Consider the following 20,008-nt stretch of genomic DNA (forward strand, 5'->3'; position numbering starts at 1 on the left):
AACCTCAGGTAAGGCTGGTCCACATTAATATGCTTGTTGAACTCTGGTCCTGTTTCTTTTCAAACACGAGTCAAAAGATGAGGCTGGAACTCTGATTACAGGCTTTATTAAAGGCATCAGGAAAACTACAGGGAGAGAAAAGCAAACACGAACCAGAAGCAAGGTAATCTTGTTTTATTTTTTTTAACTTTTTAAAAATTTCTTTATTGGTTAAGGTATTACATATTTGTCCTCATCCCCCCATTCCCATCCCAAACCCCTCCCCACGCATCCCCCACCCCCCTGTTGTCAGTGACCACTAGTTAGGCTTATATACATGCATACAAGTCCTTTGGTTGATCTCTCCCCCTTTCCCCCACCCTCCCCTACCTTCCCTCTGAGCTTTGACAGTCTGATCGATGCTTCCCTGTCTCCGGGTCTGTTTTTGTTCATTAGTTTATGTGGTTCATTATTTCCCCTAGATGAGTGAGATCATGTGATACTAGAAATAAACAAATAAGAACAGAAAATGAAGCAATAATGGTTATGCTGAAATGCAAATGAATCAGTCTGTAGTGAGTTTCTTTTTGGGCCAACAGTTCGTTTGAGTCCCAATTTCAATGTCAAACAATTCCTTATGTGTACATGTCAGCAATGATATTTCAGTTCTGAATGGTGGACAAATGGTGGTAATGCAGGTCCAACCCTGTCTGGTTTGGTCTTGGGCAACCTGCAGCGACACACAGCTGCTGACCGCTAGTATGGCAAGGCATGGTCAGCATCTTCCATCTCTGGACTGTTTCTCCTCCGACTTCATGCCTAGAGCAGTCCTGTCAATTCCTCTCTGTTGCAGGAATCCACATGATCTTGGAGTTGTTTTCTGAAAATATACAAACATATTCTCGACCAAAAGTTAATAAAGGAATATTTTCTATAAATTTGACTTGGGATCCTTTTTCATTTTTTGCCCAAATGATTTTCCTTTGGCTTGTTTTGACACCATGTGTGTCTTGCTGTTAGCATTACCAATGAAAGTTAATTTTCTAAAGTAAAAATTTTCTAGATGTAATTTACTTACAGGATATTTTTCCTTACATGATATTCTTCTACTATCCCCCCTTTTTTTATTTTCCCTGAACTTTCAGTTGATGCTTCTCCTCAAGGAACTTCAGTTACCTAATCCTGTTGGTCCTCAGCACCCAAAAGTGATTCTCTGTTTCTCTACCCAGATAGTCCAGATTCAGGAAGGGGTGGAGACGGAGAAAGAAAGAGGCTGTCCTTCCCATCTGTGCTGAGTTTAATGTCACACTGCCTTCGCCTTGAGTTTAACATCACATTGAGTTTAACATCACACTGCCTTTATTTAACATCACACTGCCTTGAGTTTAACATCACACTGAGTTTAACATCACACTGCCTTGATCCTTGCAGAGATTAACATCCATACTGCCTTCTCCTAGCAGGTGCATCAGAATCACCTGCAGGTCTTGTTAGAACACAGGTGGCTGCACCTCAACCATAGAAATTCTTGACTCAGTGCATCTGGGGCTGGAGAGCTGGCAGAGCTAGCAAATTATAAGCTTCTAATGCTGCTGGTGCTGGTTCCAGGACCATACTTTGAAAATCTCAAATTTAACTCAATGTTCATTAAAGATTATACTTTAGGTTGTATGGGAATGGACAGTTGAAAAAACAGCATTCAACAGCACAAGGATGGAAGTCCAGGCCATGGACTTGCTGCTGTAGCTTCCTGCAGTCTGTATGGAGAGGAGGGAGTATAGCTTTGCAGCTCTTTGGCCCACCCAGCTATGTCCTGGGGAGGGCAGCAGGATGGCTGCTATGCAGCGCCCTTGGATTTCAGAGCTCAGGACATCAAGCAACAGGGTACAGGCCTTGTGTCTGGGGGTTCAGGCAGTGCTGCCTTTGGACCCTTCCCTTCCCTGTGCCGTCCCCACAGCCAGTAAATGATCAGAAAATGTACCCTCACTGCAAGGGCTCTCAAAGTGTGGTTCTGAGAACCCTGTGGGTCTGTGAAGTCAAAATTATTATTATTTTTTTTATTAGCTTTGGAGATTTCTTCTTTTTTTTTTTAATTTCTTTATTGATTAAGGTGTCACATATTTGTCCTCATCCCCCCATTCCCATCCCACACCCCTCCCCACGGATGCCCCAACCCCCTGTTGAACTTAATCATTGGTTAGGCTCATATGCATGTACACAAGTCCTTTGCTTGATCTCTCCCCCCTCCCCTTACCCTCCCCTATCCTCCCTCTGAGGCCCGATAGTCCGATCGATGCCTCCTTGTTTCTGGTTCTGTTCTTGTTCATCAGTCTATGTTGTTCATCATTTCCCCTAGATGAGCGAGATCATGTGTCACTAGAGATATACTTATAAGAACCGAATGTGAGACGAGCAATAATAGTTATGCTGACAGGCAAATGAATCAGTCTGTAGTGAGTTTCTTTCTGGACCAACAGTTCTTTTGAGACCCAATTTCAATGTCCACCAGTTCCTTATGTGTACATGTCAGCACTGACCCCTCAGCTCTGGATGGTGGACAAATGGTGGTAATGGAGGTCCGACTCCCTCTGGTTTGGTCTCGGCCGGACCCAGGAGCACGGCTTCACCTGGACTCAGGGGCACGTGGCCTCACCCAGACCCAGGGGGCGCGTGGCCTCACCCAGACCCGGGACCCAACCTCACCCGGATCCAGGGGCACACGGCCTCACCCGGACCCGGGATCCAGCTTCACCTGTACCCAGGGGCGCGAGGCCTCACCCGGACCAAGGGGCGAGTGGCCTCTCCCAGACCCAGGGGCACACGGCCTCACCCGGACCTGGGACCCAGCCTCACCCGAATCCAGGGGCACACGGCCTCGCCCGGACCCAGGATTCAGCTTCACCCAGACAAATTATTTTTACATTATTTGCCCTTTGTATTTCTAGGTGGTTTTATAAATGTTATTTTAAATTATTTAAAATATTTTTTCAGTTTAACTTCCAATGTGCCATAGGCTGACATAACCCCATAAACAAAAAGCTTTGGGGAGCCAATAATGAGTTTGCCATGTTTTGAGGTAAAATTTGCATACTATAAATTCACCCATTTAATATGTACAGTTTGATGACTTTAATAAATTTTTATTAAATTTGTTTTATGCAACCATCATCACAGCCACTTTTAGAATACTTGCAGCCTTCAAAAAAGATCCATCATGTTCTTTCAAAGTCAATCCCTAATGCATTCCCCACCTCTAGGCAACTACTGATCAACTTTCTGTATCTACAATTTTGCCTTTTTAGAAATACCATTTCATTTAATCATACAATTCATAACCCTCATTGCAGTTTTAATTTGCATATGTATTCCAAAGGACATTGAGCATCTTTTCCTGTATGGTATAGACTGAGCATATGAGGGTGGAACTCTCATGAGTAGGATTAGTGCCCTTATGAAAGAGACTCCAGAAATCTCTCTCACCTCTTCTAATAGATAAAGACAGGGGAGAAGACAGCTGTATATAAAACAGGAAATAGACCTTCCCCGAAAACTGAATCAGCCAACATATTGACCTTGGACTTTTCAGCCCCCAGAACTGTGAGAAATACATTGATGTTGTTTTTATAAACCACCCAGTCTACAGTCTTTTTGTTATATAAGTACAAATAGGCTAAGACAATGTCCTTAGTAGCCATCCATATATCTTCTTGAGTGAAGTGCCTACTCAAGTCTTCTAAGTTGTACAATGATCATTGGATTTTTATGTCTTATTTTGAATTATAAGACTTCTTTGGATGCAAATCCTTTATCATATATATATATATATATATATATATATATATATATATAATATTTTCTCCCTGTCTATGGGTTATCTTTTTGTTTTATTAAAATATTTAGGTGGCCCAGAAAGAAACTCACTACAGACTGATTCATTTGCCTGTCAGCATAACCATTATTGCTTGTCTCATTTTCAGTTCTTATAAGTGTATTTCTAATAGCACATGATCTCACTTATCTAGGGGAAATAATGAACATAGACTGATGAACAAGAACAGACCCAGAAACAAGGAGGCATGGATCAGACTGTTGGGCCTCAGAGGGAGGGTAGGAGAGGGTGGGGGTAAAGGGGAGAGATCAACCAAAGACTCGTGTGCAAGCATATGAGCCTAACCAGCGATAAAGGAAAACAGGGGGGTGGGGGCATGTGTGGGGAGGGGTGTGGGCTGGGAATGGGGGAATGAGGACAAATATGTGATACCTTAATCAATAAAGAAATTTAAAAAAAAAGACAAAGCTTTATTAAGAGATTTAGGCCTTGACTACAGCCGTCAACTGGTGACATGAAGTACAAGCTAAGGATGAGAAAGGGGGGCAGAAAGATGAAATGAATCAGATCTCTAAAGGCACCACTGACTGACACACCACACTAGCTCATCAGGACCACCAACTGCTAGGCTTCCTGTTGTATGAAACAAATAAATTCCTTGAAATTTAAGCCACAAAAAAACCCCACAAAAACAAACATTTAGGAAAAAAAAACAACAACAAACCACCCTAGGTAGTGTGGGAGAGAGGGGGAGAGAAGGGATCCTAGCTTGCCTATCCCAGCATGTCCCCTTCCACACACACAACCATGTGCATGTACACACAGCAGCTCTGCTATGGCTGAGATTCCATAGTCCTTTCCTGGTTGCTGTGGAATGGAGGAGTCAGGGGGTAAATAACCAGCCAGGGCCATGACCTGATTTGTGGTCCAGAATTACAGCATTGTCATCGGCCACTCATCTCATCTAAAGTTTAGGGTTCACCCAACCCAACCTGAGAACAGACCACCTGGAGATTACTGAGAAGAGGTTAGGGTGCTGGAACTATCTGTGGCTGGACAGTTATGGTTGTTATTTGCAAGTAGTATGTAAATAATATTTTAGTTTAAAAATGCTGATCTATATCATTCTATTATTTAGTTCTTGTGGAATAAAGTTAACTTCTTTTCTAGATATCTAAGAAGACTGATAATACTTTAAGTTGTTTTTTTTTTCTTTTTACATAAAAACTACACTTCTCAAAAATTTATTAGAATTTAACGGTGAGAAAAATTGTTATTTAGCCCCTTAACAAGAATTGATTTCTGCATTCTTTTTATTTCATATTTTAATATGAATTTCCCTGTCACTATTTTTTGTTACCTTCGTAAAATGTAAATCATATTGTTTAATTTAGCTTTGTTTCTTTTTTTTTTTGGAAAAATCTTTGATTATATGTACAAGTCACTCTACTGGAAAATACCCAGAATATAAAGATGGAGTTAGACCTGGGTCCCTGCATCTCTGAAACCTGGCTCAAAGGAATGAGCCTGTGGTCCAAGGCTGGTGGCGGCCAAGTTCAAGAGGTTACACTGTCCCTGCTTCCAGTATCTACCTAACTAGAGGGATCCTTGCTCCAACAAATCTAGTTCAGAGTCTAGATGAGGAACAGGGCCCTCTGGTGTCCTTGGAGCAAACCAGGTAAACCCCATTTCCCTGAGCTGTCCTGCAGGGAAGTTACCTGTAGGTGGGGCCAGAGGAACAGAGAACCCAGCTCTTGCAGGGGCAACACCTCAGACACTAGTTCCTGGGACTTGTGAGAGGAAACAGCTCCCATTGCCCAAGGACAGGCTCTCAAGAGGAGCTGAGGAAATCCCATAGGCTCCACTACTCCTGGAAAGTTTCAGGAGCAGCCATGGCCCAGGGACAAGGAGGGACTTTGGGGAGTAAATTGAGAGGTTGTCCAGGAGCTTACAAAAGGCCAGGTGTAGAAGGGACTGGCAGTGCCAAGGAATCCTGAGGCTCCTTAACAGACTGCACTGATTGCCAAAGGTTAAATACAAAGAGAGGATCTTAAAAGCAGCAAGGGAAAAGCAGTTACTTACATGCCAGGGAGTGCCCACAGGGCTGTAAGCTGATTTCTCAACAGAAAATTTGCAGGCAAAAAAAAAAAATATTAAAAAATTGCAGGCCTGAAGGGAGTGGCAAGAAATATTCAAAATGATGAAAAACAAGGACCTGCTACCAAGATTACTCTACCCAGCAAATCTATCATTTAGAATTGAAGGTCAGATAAACAGCTTCACAGAAAAGAAAAAGCTAAAGGAGTTCATCACCATCGAATCAGAATTACATAAAATGTTGAAGGGTCTTCGAAGAAGAAGAGGGAGAACAAGAAGAAAAAAGATAAAAAATATGAAAAATAAGCACTTCAAGAGTGGTATAATTTATTGATGCTTCATATAGAAATGAAAATAAACTGGTAACAATTATAATACAATTTCATCTCTGTACATTAATTAGGAAGTTTGGAACTTAAAATTTTAAAATTAATATTACTGTATATCAGCTTAAGGACACCATTACCCATACAGATGAATCCCAGTTGTATTCTAAGAGTTGTCCCTACACAGAAAAATTACTTAGTCTGAAAATAAAGTATAAAACAACAATAAATACATATCTATCAACAATTAAACCTAAAAAAAAATGCCAACAAGGAATCTAATAATCAAAATGAACTAATGAATAGAATAAATAGAATAGAACCACAAGCATGGAAACATGAAATAGACTGAGGAATCTCAGAGGGAGGGGGGAGCAGAGGCAGGTGGAGATTAAATAATGTATATGCATTACCTATGGACACAGACAAAAGAGTGATGAAGGCCTGAGGCAGGGCAGGAACTGGGTAGAGGAGGGGAATGAGGGGATGGAGGAAAGGGGAGACATCTGTAACATTCTCAACAGTCAAGATGCTATAAAAAGAAAGACTGCCTCAGAATGGAAGTGGTACAAGTGTCTGCATAGAAACCGGATCTGCTTTTGCCTGGAGGCTCAGGACTATTGGACTTGACTCAAGGATGCAAGGCCTACAGGGGGAGAGGAGCCCTGGGTCCAGACCAGAACTTCAGAGACTTCTGGGGCTCTAGTGGGGCCTCCTGGCCATGCTGATACCCCATGTGACAGTCCTGCGTGCTTTTCCCTGAGTTGGCTCCTGCTCATCAGTAAGGCCCCAGAGTCCTCCTTCAGTCAGGGGGTCTGGGGAGAGAGGCCCGAGCAGGCCAGAAGACCCAAGAGTGAGTAGGAAGGGAGTGGCAGGTGGCAGCAGGGTCCTTTCTTTCCCCCTAGGCTCTGATCCTGCACAGAGCAGGCTGTCATTGGAGAGGATGGGGCCAGGAAGAGCTAGTGACCCTCTGCCTTTGGTTGAAAGAGTAGCTGCAAGCAAAGAAGGGGAGAGTGAGAATGCCGTGAGGGGGAAAAGGTGGCATTCACATTTGGCAGAAAGGAAGAAATCAACCTAGTTTTTTGTTTGTTTGCTTCTGAATCAACTGTGAAATAGGCATTTTATAAGCACAAAATCCTGATTGTAATTTTATTCCAGTTCATCATTTACTATGAGGAAATGGATAAGTGAACAGATTCTTATTTTAACCAATGCCATCTTATTGTAATAGAAAATTCAGAATTTTAATCTATATTTGTCCAATATTTGTACTTTCCTGCCTCTTTCTGATTACACTTCCTGGTCCTTCCTCCCTGCTAAGACTGAGTGTGGCCAAGATGTAACTTTCATTTCTGTATCCCGTGCAACTAGGACAAGGCTAACAGAGCAGTAGATGCTGAAAATATATGCTTTAAAAGCATGATTCATGAGCAGAGGTGTGAAAAGTGTAAGTGTTGTTATTATTTTCTCATACTGTAATTGTACAATTATAAAACACATAATGAAATATTTTACTAAGATATCAAGAAATAAGATAAACTCTCAAGTCCTGACTGCTTCCATATATGAACACAAGTGCACCCTAGCCAGTTTGGCTCAGTGGATAGAATGTTGGCCTGTAAACCAAAGGGTCCCAGGTTCCATTCAGGTCAAGGGTTGTAAGCATCTCCCTGGTCATGTCCTGGTTGAGGCTCCTGAAGGAGGCAACCAATCGATGTGCTTCTCTCACATAGATATTTCTCTCTGTCTTTCTCTCTCTTCCAGTCTTTCTAAAAAAATCAATGGAAAAAAAATATCCTCAGGTGAGGATTAAAAAGAAAAGAATATAATTGTTTATGCAATGCTAATGTCCATAAGAACAAGAAGAAAAAGTGAAAACAGCCAGAAATGTTTAGGAAAAAAAAGTATAACCAGGTGGCACTGGCTTTAAACAAACTTTAATGTCACTAAACCAAAATAATGAGGCAGTGTGGTACCAGTACATGAATTCTCAGACAAATCAGTGGAATAAAATAGTTATACATATGCACACATACACATACAGGTATGCAGTGTCATATATATAAATTTGCGGTAAAGCCCTAGCTGGTTTGGCTCAGTTGATAGAGTGTCGGCCCATGGACTGAAGGGTTGCAGGTTTAGTTCTGGTCAAGTGCACATACTTGATTGTAGGCTTGATCCCTGGCCTCCGATAGCACACGTCGGGGAGGCAACCAATCTGTGTCTCTTTTACATAAATGTTTCCCTCCCTTCTACTCTCTCTAAAAATCAATGGAAAAATATCCTTGAGTGACAATTAACAACAACAAAAAAAAAAGTGGTGGTGGTGGGGGGAGAGCGTGGAGGGTGGATGTGATTCATTTGCACATAGAGCATTAGGAAGGGTTTGGGACAGAAACCAGAATAAAATCAGACAGTGCCTAGAAAATTGGTGCCAAGAGTCAAAGGGGACTGACTTTAATGAGCACCCAATTGAAATGAAAGGGGGGAGTTTACAAAATTTAATTTCCAATTTTTGAAACCAGTAAGAAAAATCTAAGACATGAATACACATACAGAAATGGTGCTGCCCACAAGCCCCATCCCCTCACAAGACAGGGAAGACCAATACTTTACTTCAGAGAGAAGGGAGACAGATATCAGGGGCTTGACAATTTATTTTCCCCCCAACTTTATAAATTAATCTAAATAATAATTTTGTCCACAATAGCAACTGTGGTTAAAAAAAAAACAAAACACAAACAAACAAAAAAAACCAAAAAAAAAACTTTCATATTTTTCTTTTTTAAAATATATTCTTATTGATTTCAGAGAGGAAGGGAGACAGAAACATCAAGGATGAGAGAGAATCCTTGATCAGCTGCCTCCTGCCTGCCTCCTACTGGGGATCAAGCCCACAACCAAGCATGTGCCCTTGACTGGAATCCAACGCAGGACCCTTCAGTCTGTAGGCCAACACTCTATCCACTTAGCCAAACCGGCTAAGGCCCCAAAATTTTTCTTAAAGGCAACTATCCTACCTCCAGCCAATCCAATCTTCCCCTCCCCAGTTCCAAGAGTCCTGAGAGACAGTTTCACAGAGAAAAAGCACAGGTCATTGGCTTAGGGAGTTCCTATTGCCTCGATCAGATAGAAGTTGAGAGTAAAATTTCTCACCTCAGAAAATTCAGTCCAATCCAGTGTGCCCTCCAGAGCCTGGTCATCTCATTATTTATTTCAAGAGCATTAATTCCATGGAATTTCTCTGGAGGGTAGATTTGGGGTATAGAGGAGAGCCAGATGTTCCACACAAGATCTCTTCTTTCCAGCTAGACCTAATTTCTTTTGTGGAGGGAAGGAGAGGCAGATGAAAATGAAAAGGGACAGAGAGAAAAGTCCCTTAATTTGGTGTCAGTGCCAAGGACTATGGTTGGGAAATTCTCTATCTCACCATTTAGAAGTGAACAAAGCTCAGTTGGAGAGAGTCAGAGGCTAGAGTTGCTGTCCTCGCATTCTACATCTACTTCTTCACTGCTGGAGTCTGAGGACGCACTGCTTTCTGCCTTTCCGCCATCTTCCTTATTTTCATCGGATCTCTGCGAAGTCTCTGATGACTCCATCCCCGGAGCCTGCAGCCCCTGCTCCTGTGCAAGCCCTTCTTGCCGAGTCCTTGCTGATGGAGACTGCACATGTGTCCTGATGATCTTGGGGTCCGGGCCTCCACGCATGTTCATGATCTTACGCTTCCCAGAGGCTCTCTCTCTGTAGGCAGCGTACTCTTCAGGAGACAGACTCTTGAGCCAGTGCTCCAGGTCCACCTTGTACTGTTTCTGCAGCTCCTCAGCCTGCTGCTTATAATGCTCCCTCTGGCTCCTTGGGACACGCTGCCAGCGTCTGCTAATCTCCACCATGCGCTCCCTCAGGGGCAGGTCTTGCAGCTCCCTACTGGACCACAAATCCTGGTGGAACTTCTGGTATTCGTTCATGGGGGGCTTCTCAGGCTCTCCACTGAATTTTATCTCCTCCCAAAAATCATTTTCTGGGGAAGACTTCAGTTCTTTCCTATGTCCCTGAAACTTCTTGGGGGCTCTGGTTGAGCTCCTTTTGAGGACAACAGAGGTCTTTGAGTTCTGCACTAGATGAGGGTGATCTTTCCTGAACTGAGCCAATTTCCCCCCATATTCCTGTTTATCCTTCTGGAAATCTTCAATATATTTCAGCCTCCTCTCCTCTGGGAGCTCCTTGTATTTCTCAGACATGACCTTGGTCAGTTCCTGGTTCTTGAGTTTGGGGTGCATTTGGGAATACTCAAGCCGATTCTCCTTGGAGAAGCGGAGGTAAGGAGTCAGGGGCTGCTTGGGCATGTCTGGATGTTTCTTGCACCTTTTGCTTTTTTTAGAATTTTTAACACGTTCCTTAGCTTCCAGGACTAATTCTTTCAGAGTGCGAATCTTTCTCAATTTATAAGAACTCTCTAACCATTTGAGTTTGCACATTTCTCCAGAAAAATCTTTAAAAGCTACTTTTCCCCAGTCCATATGTGACTGGGTTGTTTTGAATGTGTGATTGTCATTGGGTGGAAGGTTATTCTCCATTCTTTCCAGCAGCTGTGCAATGTCTTCTTCACACCAGTTATCTTGGCTATTAGACAATGCCATCTCTAAATCTTTGGGTCACTTGTATGGTCCTAGCTGTTTAATCACCTTAGCAGGATCTCAAACTTTACTCTCAATACTCCCCTGGTGAATTATGTCCAAATGTGTGATTTTATGTTTCTGTGGAGATAGAAAAGTTACTCTTCAATGCAATAAATGAGATGATCACATGCCACTTAGGCTATGTTCCTTCTATAATTTAATTTACAAATGAAAACTGGCTCACCCTGGAAATGAAATTAAGATGAACTTTAAAATGCTTCATTTGCAATATTAAACATCCTCAAGCTCAAAATAAATAAAAAATTAAAGAAAGGCAGAAAAAGAAAAAGAAAGAAGAAAAAATAACATTTCTCTCAAGTTCTATCCTAGCATGCCTTTCCATTTGTCTTACCACAGCTTGTCTTAATTACAAGTGACCAAACAAATAACCAGCAATTCATTCAACAGGCATAGGATAAAAGAAAGGATGGGGGAGGTAAAAATATTAAAATGAAAGAGAAATACCTAAAATGGAAAGGACTTTAAAACAACAGTAAAATAGACTAGATATATTAGAATGGCCAAAATTCACCTGTATAACCTAACCACCCATTAGTCATTCAGATATCTGGGTTATGTTATCAGATAAATTGTCCTGGCATAACAGTGTTTGTGTTCAAGTAACCCTTATTTTTCTTTTATTTTTAAAATATGTTTTTATTGATTTATTAGAGGGAGGGAGACAAAGTGTCTCTCAGGCAACAAACAAAGGAGAGAATGCTTTTGTTGTTGGCCAAAATCTATAATTAGCACAATTTTAAAACATAAAGAGGCTATCCAAAGTGCTAATGTTGCCCTGGCTGGTTTGGCTCAATGGATAGAGCATCAGCCTTGGGACTGAAGGGTCTGGATTCCATACCAGTTAAGGGCAAATGCCAGGGTTTGGGGCTCAATCTCTGGAGGGGGCATGCAGGAGGCAGCTAGTCAATGATTCTCTCTTATCATTGACTAGTAGCCCGTTTGCACGAAGATTCGTGCAATAGACCTTCATTCACCTGGCTGCCTGTACCGGGGACCCAGGCCTTGGCTGTGGCCACCGCCTTCTGCCTTCTTTCAGGGTCGGGGCTTGGCCCCGGGCGGTGGCCTTGGGCTCAGCCTCACCCAGCATCCTTGCTACCGATCGCAGGAGCCAACCCCCAGTGGTTTCCTGCGATCGGCAGCAGGCTCCCCGCTGGTGCCCAAGGCTGGGAAAGCCTTGGGCGGCTTTCCCGGCCTTGGGCTCCGCCACACCCCAACATCCCTGCAACGGTTTCCCGGTGGGCGTGGGTTGGTTGGTGGGCGTGGCTTGGGCGTAGCGAAGGTGCGGTCAATTTGCATATTTGTCTATTATAAGGTAAGATGTTTCCATCTCTCCCTCTCTCTTCCTCTCTGAAATAAACAAAAATACATTTTTTAAAAAAGAAAGAAAAAAGGAAAGAGTACTAATGTTGCTAAGGGTGTGAAAGTACTCACAGAACAATCACTGGCAACCAAATAGATATAACAGCTGTTGTTGATTGGATAAACAAAAAGCACTTGGCTGTTGATAGCATTTGTAGGCAGTGAAACAGGAAAAATTCGTTTAAGGCTGGTCCAGGGTGGTTTGATAAATTTAAGAAAAGAAGTGCTTATTATTTTTTAAATATATATCTTATTGATTTTTTACAGAGAGGAAGGGAGAGGGATAGAGTTAGAAACATCGATGAGAAACACCGATCAGCTACCTCCTGCACACCTCCACTGGGGATGTGCCTGCAACCAAGGTTCATGCCCTTGACCAGAATCGAACCTGGGATCTTTCAGTCTGCAGGCCGACGTTCTATCCACTGAGCCAAACCAGTCAGTGCTTATTTATAAGCAGTACATTAGACATGTGCTGCATGTAAGAAAGGTTAAAACAGGGAATCATTTGGGGTCTGAGACAGATTAATTTAATTTTGGCTCACTGGGAAAAATTCTTTCTTATGGGAAAAAGTGATATGGTTTTTTACCAAATTGTTTCTCAAACAGCCTTCTAGAATGAATTAAGTTTGAAAATAAAGTTCCACTGTAATGTAAGAATGCTTTTATATGTATCATTCACAGTATTGAATAACATTTAGAGAATAAAAGATATGTTTTAAATTACAGTGACAATAATCTCAAATCAAACTGTCATTCTCACCCTGACTTCATGGCTCAGTGGTTGAATGTTGATCTATGAACCAGGGGGACATGGTTTGATGCTAGGCACATGCACAGGTTGCCAGCTTGATCCCAGTAGAGGGTACATGAGAAATAGCTAATCCATAATCCTCTCCCATCATTGATGTATTTATCTCTCTCTCCCTCTCCCTTCTGCTCTGAAATCAGTAAAAGTATATTTTATAAAAATATATATAATTCTCTAGTTGATATTAATTTAGACTATCTTTAATGTGATTTCAGGGAAGCATATACAGTATATATATATATATATATATATATATATATATATATATCTTAAACTAACAGTATTTTAGTCTCATATCTTTAATTTATGTATGACTTCTACTCATTGCCTGTTCTCAATAATTACTGGCTAAATAAAAGTATTATTATTAATCCATGTTTAGATTCTCTAGTTCAAAGACCCAGAATAGCTGCAGCAATCCTGAAAAAAAGAGAATAAAGTTGGAGGGATCACAATACCAGATATCAAACTATATTATCAAGCTACTGTTCTCAAAACTGCCTGGTACTGGCACAAAAATAGACATATAGACCAATGGAACTGAACAGAGAACCCAGAAACTGACCCAAGCCATTATGCTCAATTAACATTTGACAAAGGAGGCAAGAGCATACAATGGAGTCAAGGTAGTCTTTTCAATAAATGGTGCTGGGGAAATTGGACAGATACATGCAAAAAAAAAAAAATGACACTAGACCACCAACTTACACCATACACAAGAATAAACTCAAAATAGATAAAGGACTTAAACATAAGATGGGAAATGATAGATATCTTAGAAGAGTCCATAAACAGCAAAATAGCAGATATATGTCATACCAATATCTTTACCAGTACAGCTCCTAGGGCAATAGAGACTAAGGAGAAAATAAATAAATGGGAATACATCAAAATGAAAAGCTGCCTTAACTGGTTTGGCTCAGTGGATAGAGCGTCAGCCTGCGGACCAAAGGGTCCCAGGTTCGATTCCAGTCAAGGGCATGTACTTTGGTTGCGGGCATATCCCCAGTTGGGGGTGTGCAGGAGGCAGCTGATCGATGTTTCTAACTCTCTATCCCTCTCCCTTTCTCTCTGTAAAAAATCTCTCTCTCTCTCTCTCTCTCTCTCTCTCTCTCTCTCTCTCTCTCTCTCCCATCCTCTTTCTTTAAAAATCAATTAAAAATACCTTTAAAAAAAACAAAAGCTGAGGTACATTTGGATGGACCTGAAGTGTATTATTTTGTGAAATAAGCCAGTCAAAGAAAGACAAATACCACATGATTTCAATCACATGTGGACTAATGAATAATATAAACTAACAAAGTGGAGACAGACTCATGGATACAGAGAACAGACTGGCAGCTGTCGGATGGGAGGGGGGTTAGGGTGAGAAGGGTGAAGGTATTAAGCAAAGAAACAAAAGAAAGACTCCGGACACAGACAACAATATGGTGATTGCCAGAGTGAAGGGGGCTGGAGGTGTGTGGAGTTATTAAAGGGGGGATAAATGGTACTGGACGGAGACATGACTTAGGGTGCTTAACACACAACACAATATGCATACAATGAATTAGAGAATTACATACCTGACACCTACATAATTTTATTAGTCAATGTCACCCAAATAAATTCAATTAAAAAAAAACAACACATGAAAACAAAATGTAAGCATAACATTGAATAAGGAATAATATAAAAGAAAAAATACAAGCAAATTAGTTAGAGCCCAGCCACTCATTTCCTAGGAAAATATACACATTTTGATATATAATTACAGATAGGTGTTTAAAGAGCATGTCAGAGAAAAAGAATAGCCTCTATGGTATGTTCTTACCTGGTATTTGAAGAATGATGTTATCACAGATTTATTGAGAAAGGGTGGTCAGATTCTTCGGATCCTTTGCTGAGGCGATGTTTCCTTCTCCACTGTAGCTCTCTTGGGACTGTGTTAATATTCCAACCACAAAATTTTCGTGATCCCCTTTTTTTGATGCTAGAAGGCTGCTTCCTTTTCTTAAATGTGATTTTTCTTCTTAAGAGGATTAGGCTAACATACTCGGTGTTAGTGGTGGGTGTTTCCCAGACCTCTTGGAGAGTAACTGAGTGAGCTGAATGTGAAGTGGTAGGGTATCAAGAAACAGTGAATGAATAATCTTTTTCCTAAGGCTGTCCTAAAGGAAACTATTGACAATTGCTACTGATTTTTCTACATCACAATCACATGCCCTTCCTTTCCAGCTTTCTCTAGACTTTCTGCGTATCTTGTCGTAAAAGTATTTCCTGATTTTCTTAACTATAAAAAAATGATGACTTTAAGGTCCCTCTTTAAAACAAGGCCATACAGCCCTAACCAGTTTGGCTCAGTGGCTAGAGTGTCTCAAGGGTCCCAGGTTCGATTCCGGTCAAGGGCATGTATCTTGGTTTCAGGCACATCCCCAGTAGTAGGTGTGCAGGAGGCAGCTGATCAATGTTTCTAACTCTCTATCCCTCCCCCTTCCTCTCTGTAAAAAATAAATAAAATATATTAAAACAAACAAACAAACAAACAAGGGCATACTTACAGATTTCAGAGCCACCCAAAGTTTAAAAGGTTTAGAAGTCGCAAAGACCAATCTGTATCAGGTGACTGGAGTGATGAGCCAAAGTTCTTAAAAGTATTGCCTTCAAAATGACAAAAGCTGCCCTATCTGGTTTGGCTCAGTGAATAGAGCTTCTTCCTGGGGATCGAAGAATCCTGGGTTCGATTTCGGTCAAGGGCAGGCTTGGTTGCAGGCTCCTCCCTGGCCCAGGTCCTGGTTTGGCTCCTGCAGGAGGCAACCAATCGATGTGTTTCTCTCACACCAATATTTCTCTGTCTTTCTCACTTTCACTCTCTCTAAAAATCAATTGAAAAATATGCTCAGGTGAGGATTAAAAAAATAATAATAACAGCCTCCCATGTAAGACTCAGTGGTTAGACCATGGGTCCTCAAAGTGTCTACAGTTCCCAGTTCAATTCCTGGTTAAGAGCACATACCTGGGTTCCAGGTTCAATCCTTGGACATGGTCTCTGGGAATACGCAGGAGGCAACAGATCTTGATCGATCGATTGATCTCTCTCTCTCTCTCTCTTTTCTTCCCTTCCCCCTCCCTCTCCCCTGCCCTTCCTCCCTCCCTCTCCTCTCCCTTCCACACTCTCTAAAAATCAATTAAAAAAATACCCTTGGGTGAGGATTAACAACAACAACAAAAAGACAAAATCCAGTTAATCTGCCAAAGAAAGCACTCTTCCAGGTCAGATTAAGATTAAAAAAAAAAAAAAGACACCTCAGGGAACATAATTTCACGTTTTCAAAGACCTTTGTTAGAATCGCTAATTGATAAAACAATCTTTTCTATCTTTTATTAAGTTACAAATAAAAGTCAGCCCCAGCAGTATGGTTCAGTGGTTGAGTGTTGTCCCAGGAGGTCCCCAGCTTGACTCCTGTGTTGCAGGCTTAATTCCCAGTATGGGGCACGTAGGAGGCAAACGACTGATGTTTCTCATCAATGTTTCTATCTCTCTCTCCCTCTTCCTCCCCCTCTCTGAAATCAATAAAAACTTATTTAAATTTAAAAAGTTAAATTAAATTAAACCCATGATGTATAGAAATTTAGATAAAAAGGCAGCCTGTGAGAGCTGGTTTGTTGTAAAATCAGTGATTTATAGCATCAGCCCTCAGACTGAAGCGTCTCTAGTTCAATTCTGGTCAAGAGCTGTACCTCCCTTGCAGGCTCAATCCTCCAGACCTGTATATCTCACTTCGATGTTTTTCTCTCCCCACTTCTTTCCATTCTCTCTAAAAATCAATGGAAATATGTCCTCGGGTAGGGATTAACAAAAACAAAATAATTCTTAGGTGATATGATTTTATACTAATTCTGATGTATAGACATTTAGATAGAAAGGCGGGTCATCCCGAAGCCGGTTTGGCTCAGTGGATAGAGCGTCGGCCTGCGGACTCAAGGGTCCCAGGTTCGATTCCGGTCAAGGGCATGTACCTTGGTTGCGGGCACATCCCCAGTAGGGGGTGTGCAAGAGGCAGCTGGTCGATGTTTCTCTCTCATCAATGTTTCTAACTTTCTATCCCTCTCTCTTCCTCTCTGTAAAAAATCAATAAAATATATTAAAAAAAAAAAAAAGAAAGGCGGGTCATTAGGGCTGGTTTGCTGTAAAATCAGTGACTCTTGATTAGATGATGTTTATAGAGGTTATTTAGAGAGATTAGCTAAGGTGTGAAATTAATCCTGTCTAAAGACCTCTGAAATATAATCCTTATAAGAAATAGGTGTGGCCTTTAGAGACACACTGTAAGGACACTCAGGGAACCCAACACAGTCTTCTCCAGAACAGAGTGTCTTGAGAACTCACCTGGTTGGGAAGACTTCTGGAAGAGACTGCCACCACACATAAAGGCTTGATCCCTGAGCTGGACTCTTCCTAATTTTCCTGCTACAGAAAGCCCTGGAGACCCTGGATCTGCTCCTTAGGTGAGTGCACAATTGGCCATATTGGGGTTTCTACAACTTTCCTAAAGAAAAACAAAAGAATTCCTAATTTCAATTAATCACCAAACTGAGTTTGCTTCTATCAAGTAACGTTGTTTGCCACCTTAGTGAAAATTATTCCATCTTCGTTTGGCATCCTGTTTTGGTAAGTGTATTGGAATGAATATTAATTTTTGTTATCTTATATATTCCTTACTTATTCCTATAGTTTATAAAAATTTTGAAAGTAGTGCTCAGGCATCTTGTGGATTAATGCATGGCATAGATTTAAAAACATGTTTAAGGAATATTTGATTCTATATGCATTACACATTATAGTCTCCTTTGTATACATGTGAGAGGTATAAGTTACAATATATATAACTAGATAACACATTCAGTGATTTAAGGAGAATATTGTTTTAAAGTTAAATAAATGTCTGAAGAAACATGAGTTTTCTGACTTATATTTTAAAGAATGTAGGTAATGATTGGCCTGGCACTGGACATATAAGAAATATGAGGAGTTTGGGAAACATCTATTTAACTAATAAGGATATGAGGACCCAGTGTTAAGTGAAATGCATTTTTAAGAGCATGCTTTATTGTTTGGTGCTGATTATTATTATTTTAAATATGTTTTTATTGATTTCAGATAGGAAGAGAGAGTGAGAGATAGAAATATCAATGATGACAGGGAATCATTGATGGGCTGCCTCCTGTACACCCTGTACTGGGGATCAAGTCCACAACCTGAGCATGTGCCCTTGACTATAATTGAACCTGGGACCCTTCAGTTAGCAGTCCAAGGCTCTTATCTACTGAGCCAAACAATCTAGGGCAGTGCTGATTATTAGTAGTAGCAGCAGGGAAAACGGCAGAGGTGCTAGCCTCCATTGCACAATCTCGGTTCTTGAGTTCTGGCTAAGAGAAGAATTCGGAGGTAAGACTCAAACTATAAGAGAAAGTTTATTTAATAAGTCACAGCGGTAGACAAAATGAGCCATAAAAGAATTGTGCTCAGAAAACATGTTGCCACCAAAAAAGAAAAGAAGGGTCCTTTGACATTAGTGGAGAGAGAGGGAGGCACCTTGGGAAATGAAAGAAGGTAGAGGTTTGGGCTTACTCCAGAGGGGATTATAGAGAGAGAAAGAAAAAGAAAGAGCAGTCTCTGGGGAATGAAGGGGGTGGAGAAAGGCCATGCTGTGCTCCATAAAGAGACCTATGCTGGTCCTCCATCTTGAGGGCTTTTATTATATTTTTTGTTAATCCTCCCTCAAGGATATTTTTTCCACTTGTTTTATTTATTTATTTATTTACTAGGGACCTGTTGCAGGAATATTTCCTGCAAGACTTCTGGAGGCGGGCTTCCCTCCCGCCCCCCCACCACTCCCGCTGCAGCGGGCGGGGCAGGCCGAACAGGCGGGGCGCCTCCCGCCCATCCCGCCCACCCAACCCAGCCCACCTTTCCCCGCACTCCCAACTCTCTGCGCCCACTGACAAAGCTGCCTCTGTGGCCGTGCACTGCCGCCGCCTCTGATCACCCTGACCCACCACACACACTGCCGCCATCTCCTCAGCCCCACCTGCTGCTGCTGTGCACCCCACCCGCCCACCCGCCTCGCCACACCCCGCTTGTAGCCACCGCTGCCTCCAAGGCCACCTCAGCCTCGCACACCGCCCGCCATGCCCCGCCTGCCACCTCCACCACTGTGGCCGCTTCGCCGCCGCTCACACTGCCCGCCACCGCCTCAGAGGCCACCATGGCCACGTGCTCCACAGCTGCGCCACCGCCCACCCGCGCAGCCGCCATGCTTTCTGCTTTCTTCACTCCTCCCACCCTCAGCATATGCAAATTAACCGCCATCTTGTTTGCTCTGATTGGCTGTGGGCATAGTGAAGGTACGGTCAATTTGCATATTACTGTTTTATTAGATAGGATTTATTTATTTATTTATTTATTTATTTATTTATTTATTAGTGGCCTGATGCATGAAACTGCATGCAATACTATGCCTTCCTTCCCCCAGCATCCAGGACCCAGGCATCCCTCTGTTTGCTGGCAGGCACCTGAGATCTGGGCTTCCCTCTCAGCCCTGCTTCATCCAGAAGGAGAGAAGGATGTTTGGAAGGACGTCCAGGCTAATTAGCATATTAAGCTTTTATTATTGTAGATATTTATATTGAGTGGAAGTTAGGGGGAGAGATGAGAGAGAGAAACATAAGTTGGTTGGTTGTCTCCAGCATGAGCCCTGACTGGCAGCCTGGATTAAGCCTGCAACCAAGACATGTGCCCTTGACCAGAATAGAACCTGAGACCCTTCATCCTGAGACTGAGGCCTAAACCACTGAACCAAACTGACTAGGTACTGAGGGCTTTTATATGAGATCAGGAGAGGTTCTCAATATAATATTTACCTACTTT

General features: G+C 42.0%; 1 protein-coding gene across 1 annotated transcript; it reads right to left on the bottom strand.

Moving 5' to 3' along the window:
* Positions 1-9,695: 9,695 nt before the first annotated feature.
* LOC103292975 (upstream-binding factor 1-like protein 1) lies at positions 9,696-10,874 on the bottom strand. The gene has a single exon (XM_008149214.2). The coding sequence runs from the start codon at positions 10,866-10,868 to the stop codon at positions 9,696-9,698; it is 1,173 nt and encodes a 390-aa protein (XP_008147436.2). The 5' UTR covers positions 10,869-10,874.
* Positions 10,875-20,008: the final 9,134 nt, after the last annotated feature.

The sequence above is a fragment of the Eptesicus fuscus genome, chromosome 13, assembly GCF_027574615.1.
Source record: "Eptesicus fuscus isolate TK198812 chromosome 13, DD_ASM_mEF_20220401, whole genome shotgun sequence".
Classification (NCBI taxonomy): Eukaryota; Metazoa; Chordata; class Mammalia; order Chiroptera; family Vespertilionidae; genus Eptesicus; species Eptesicus fuscus.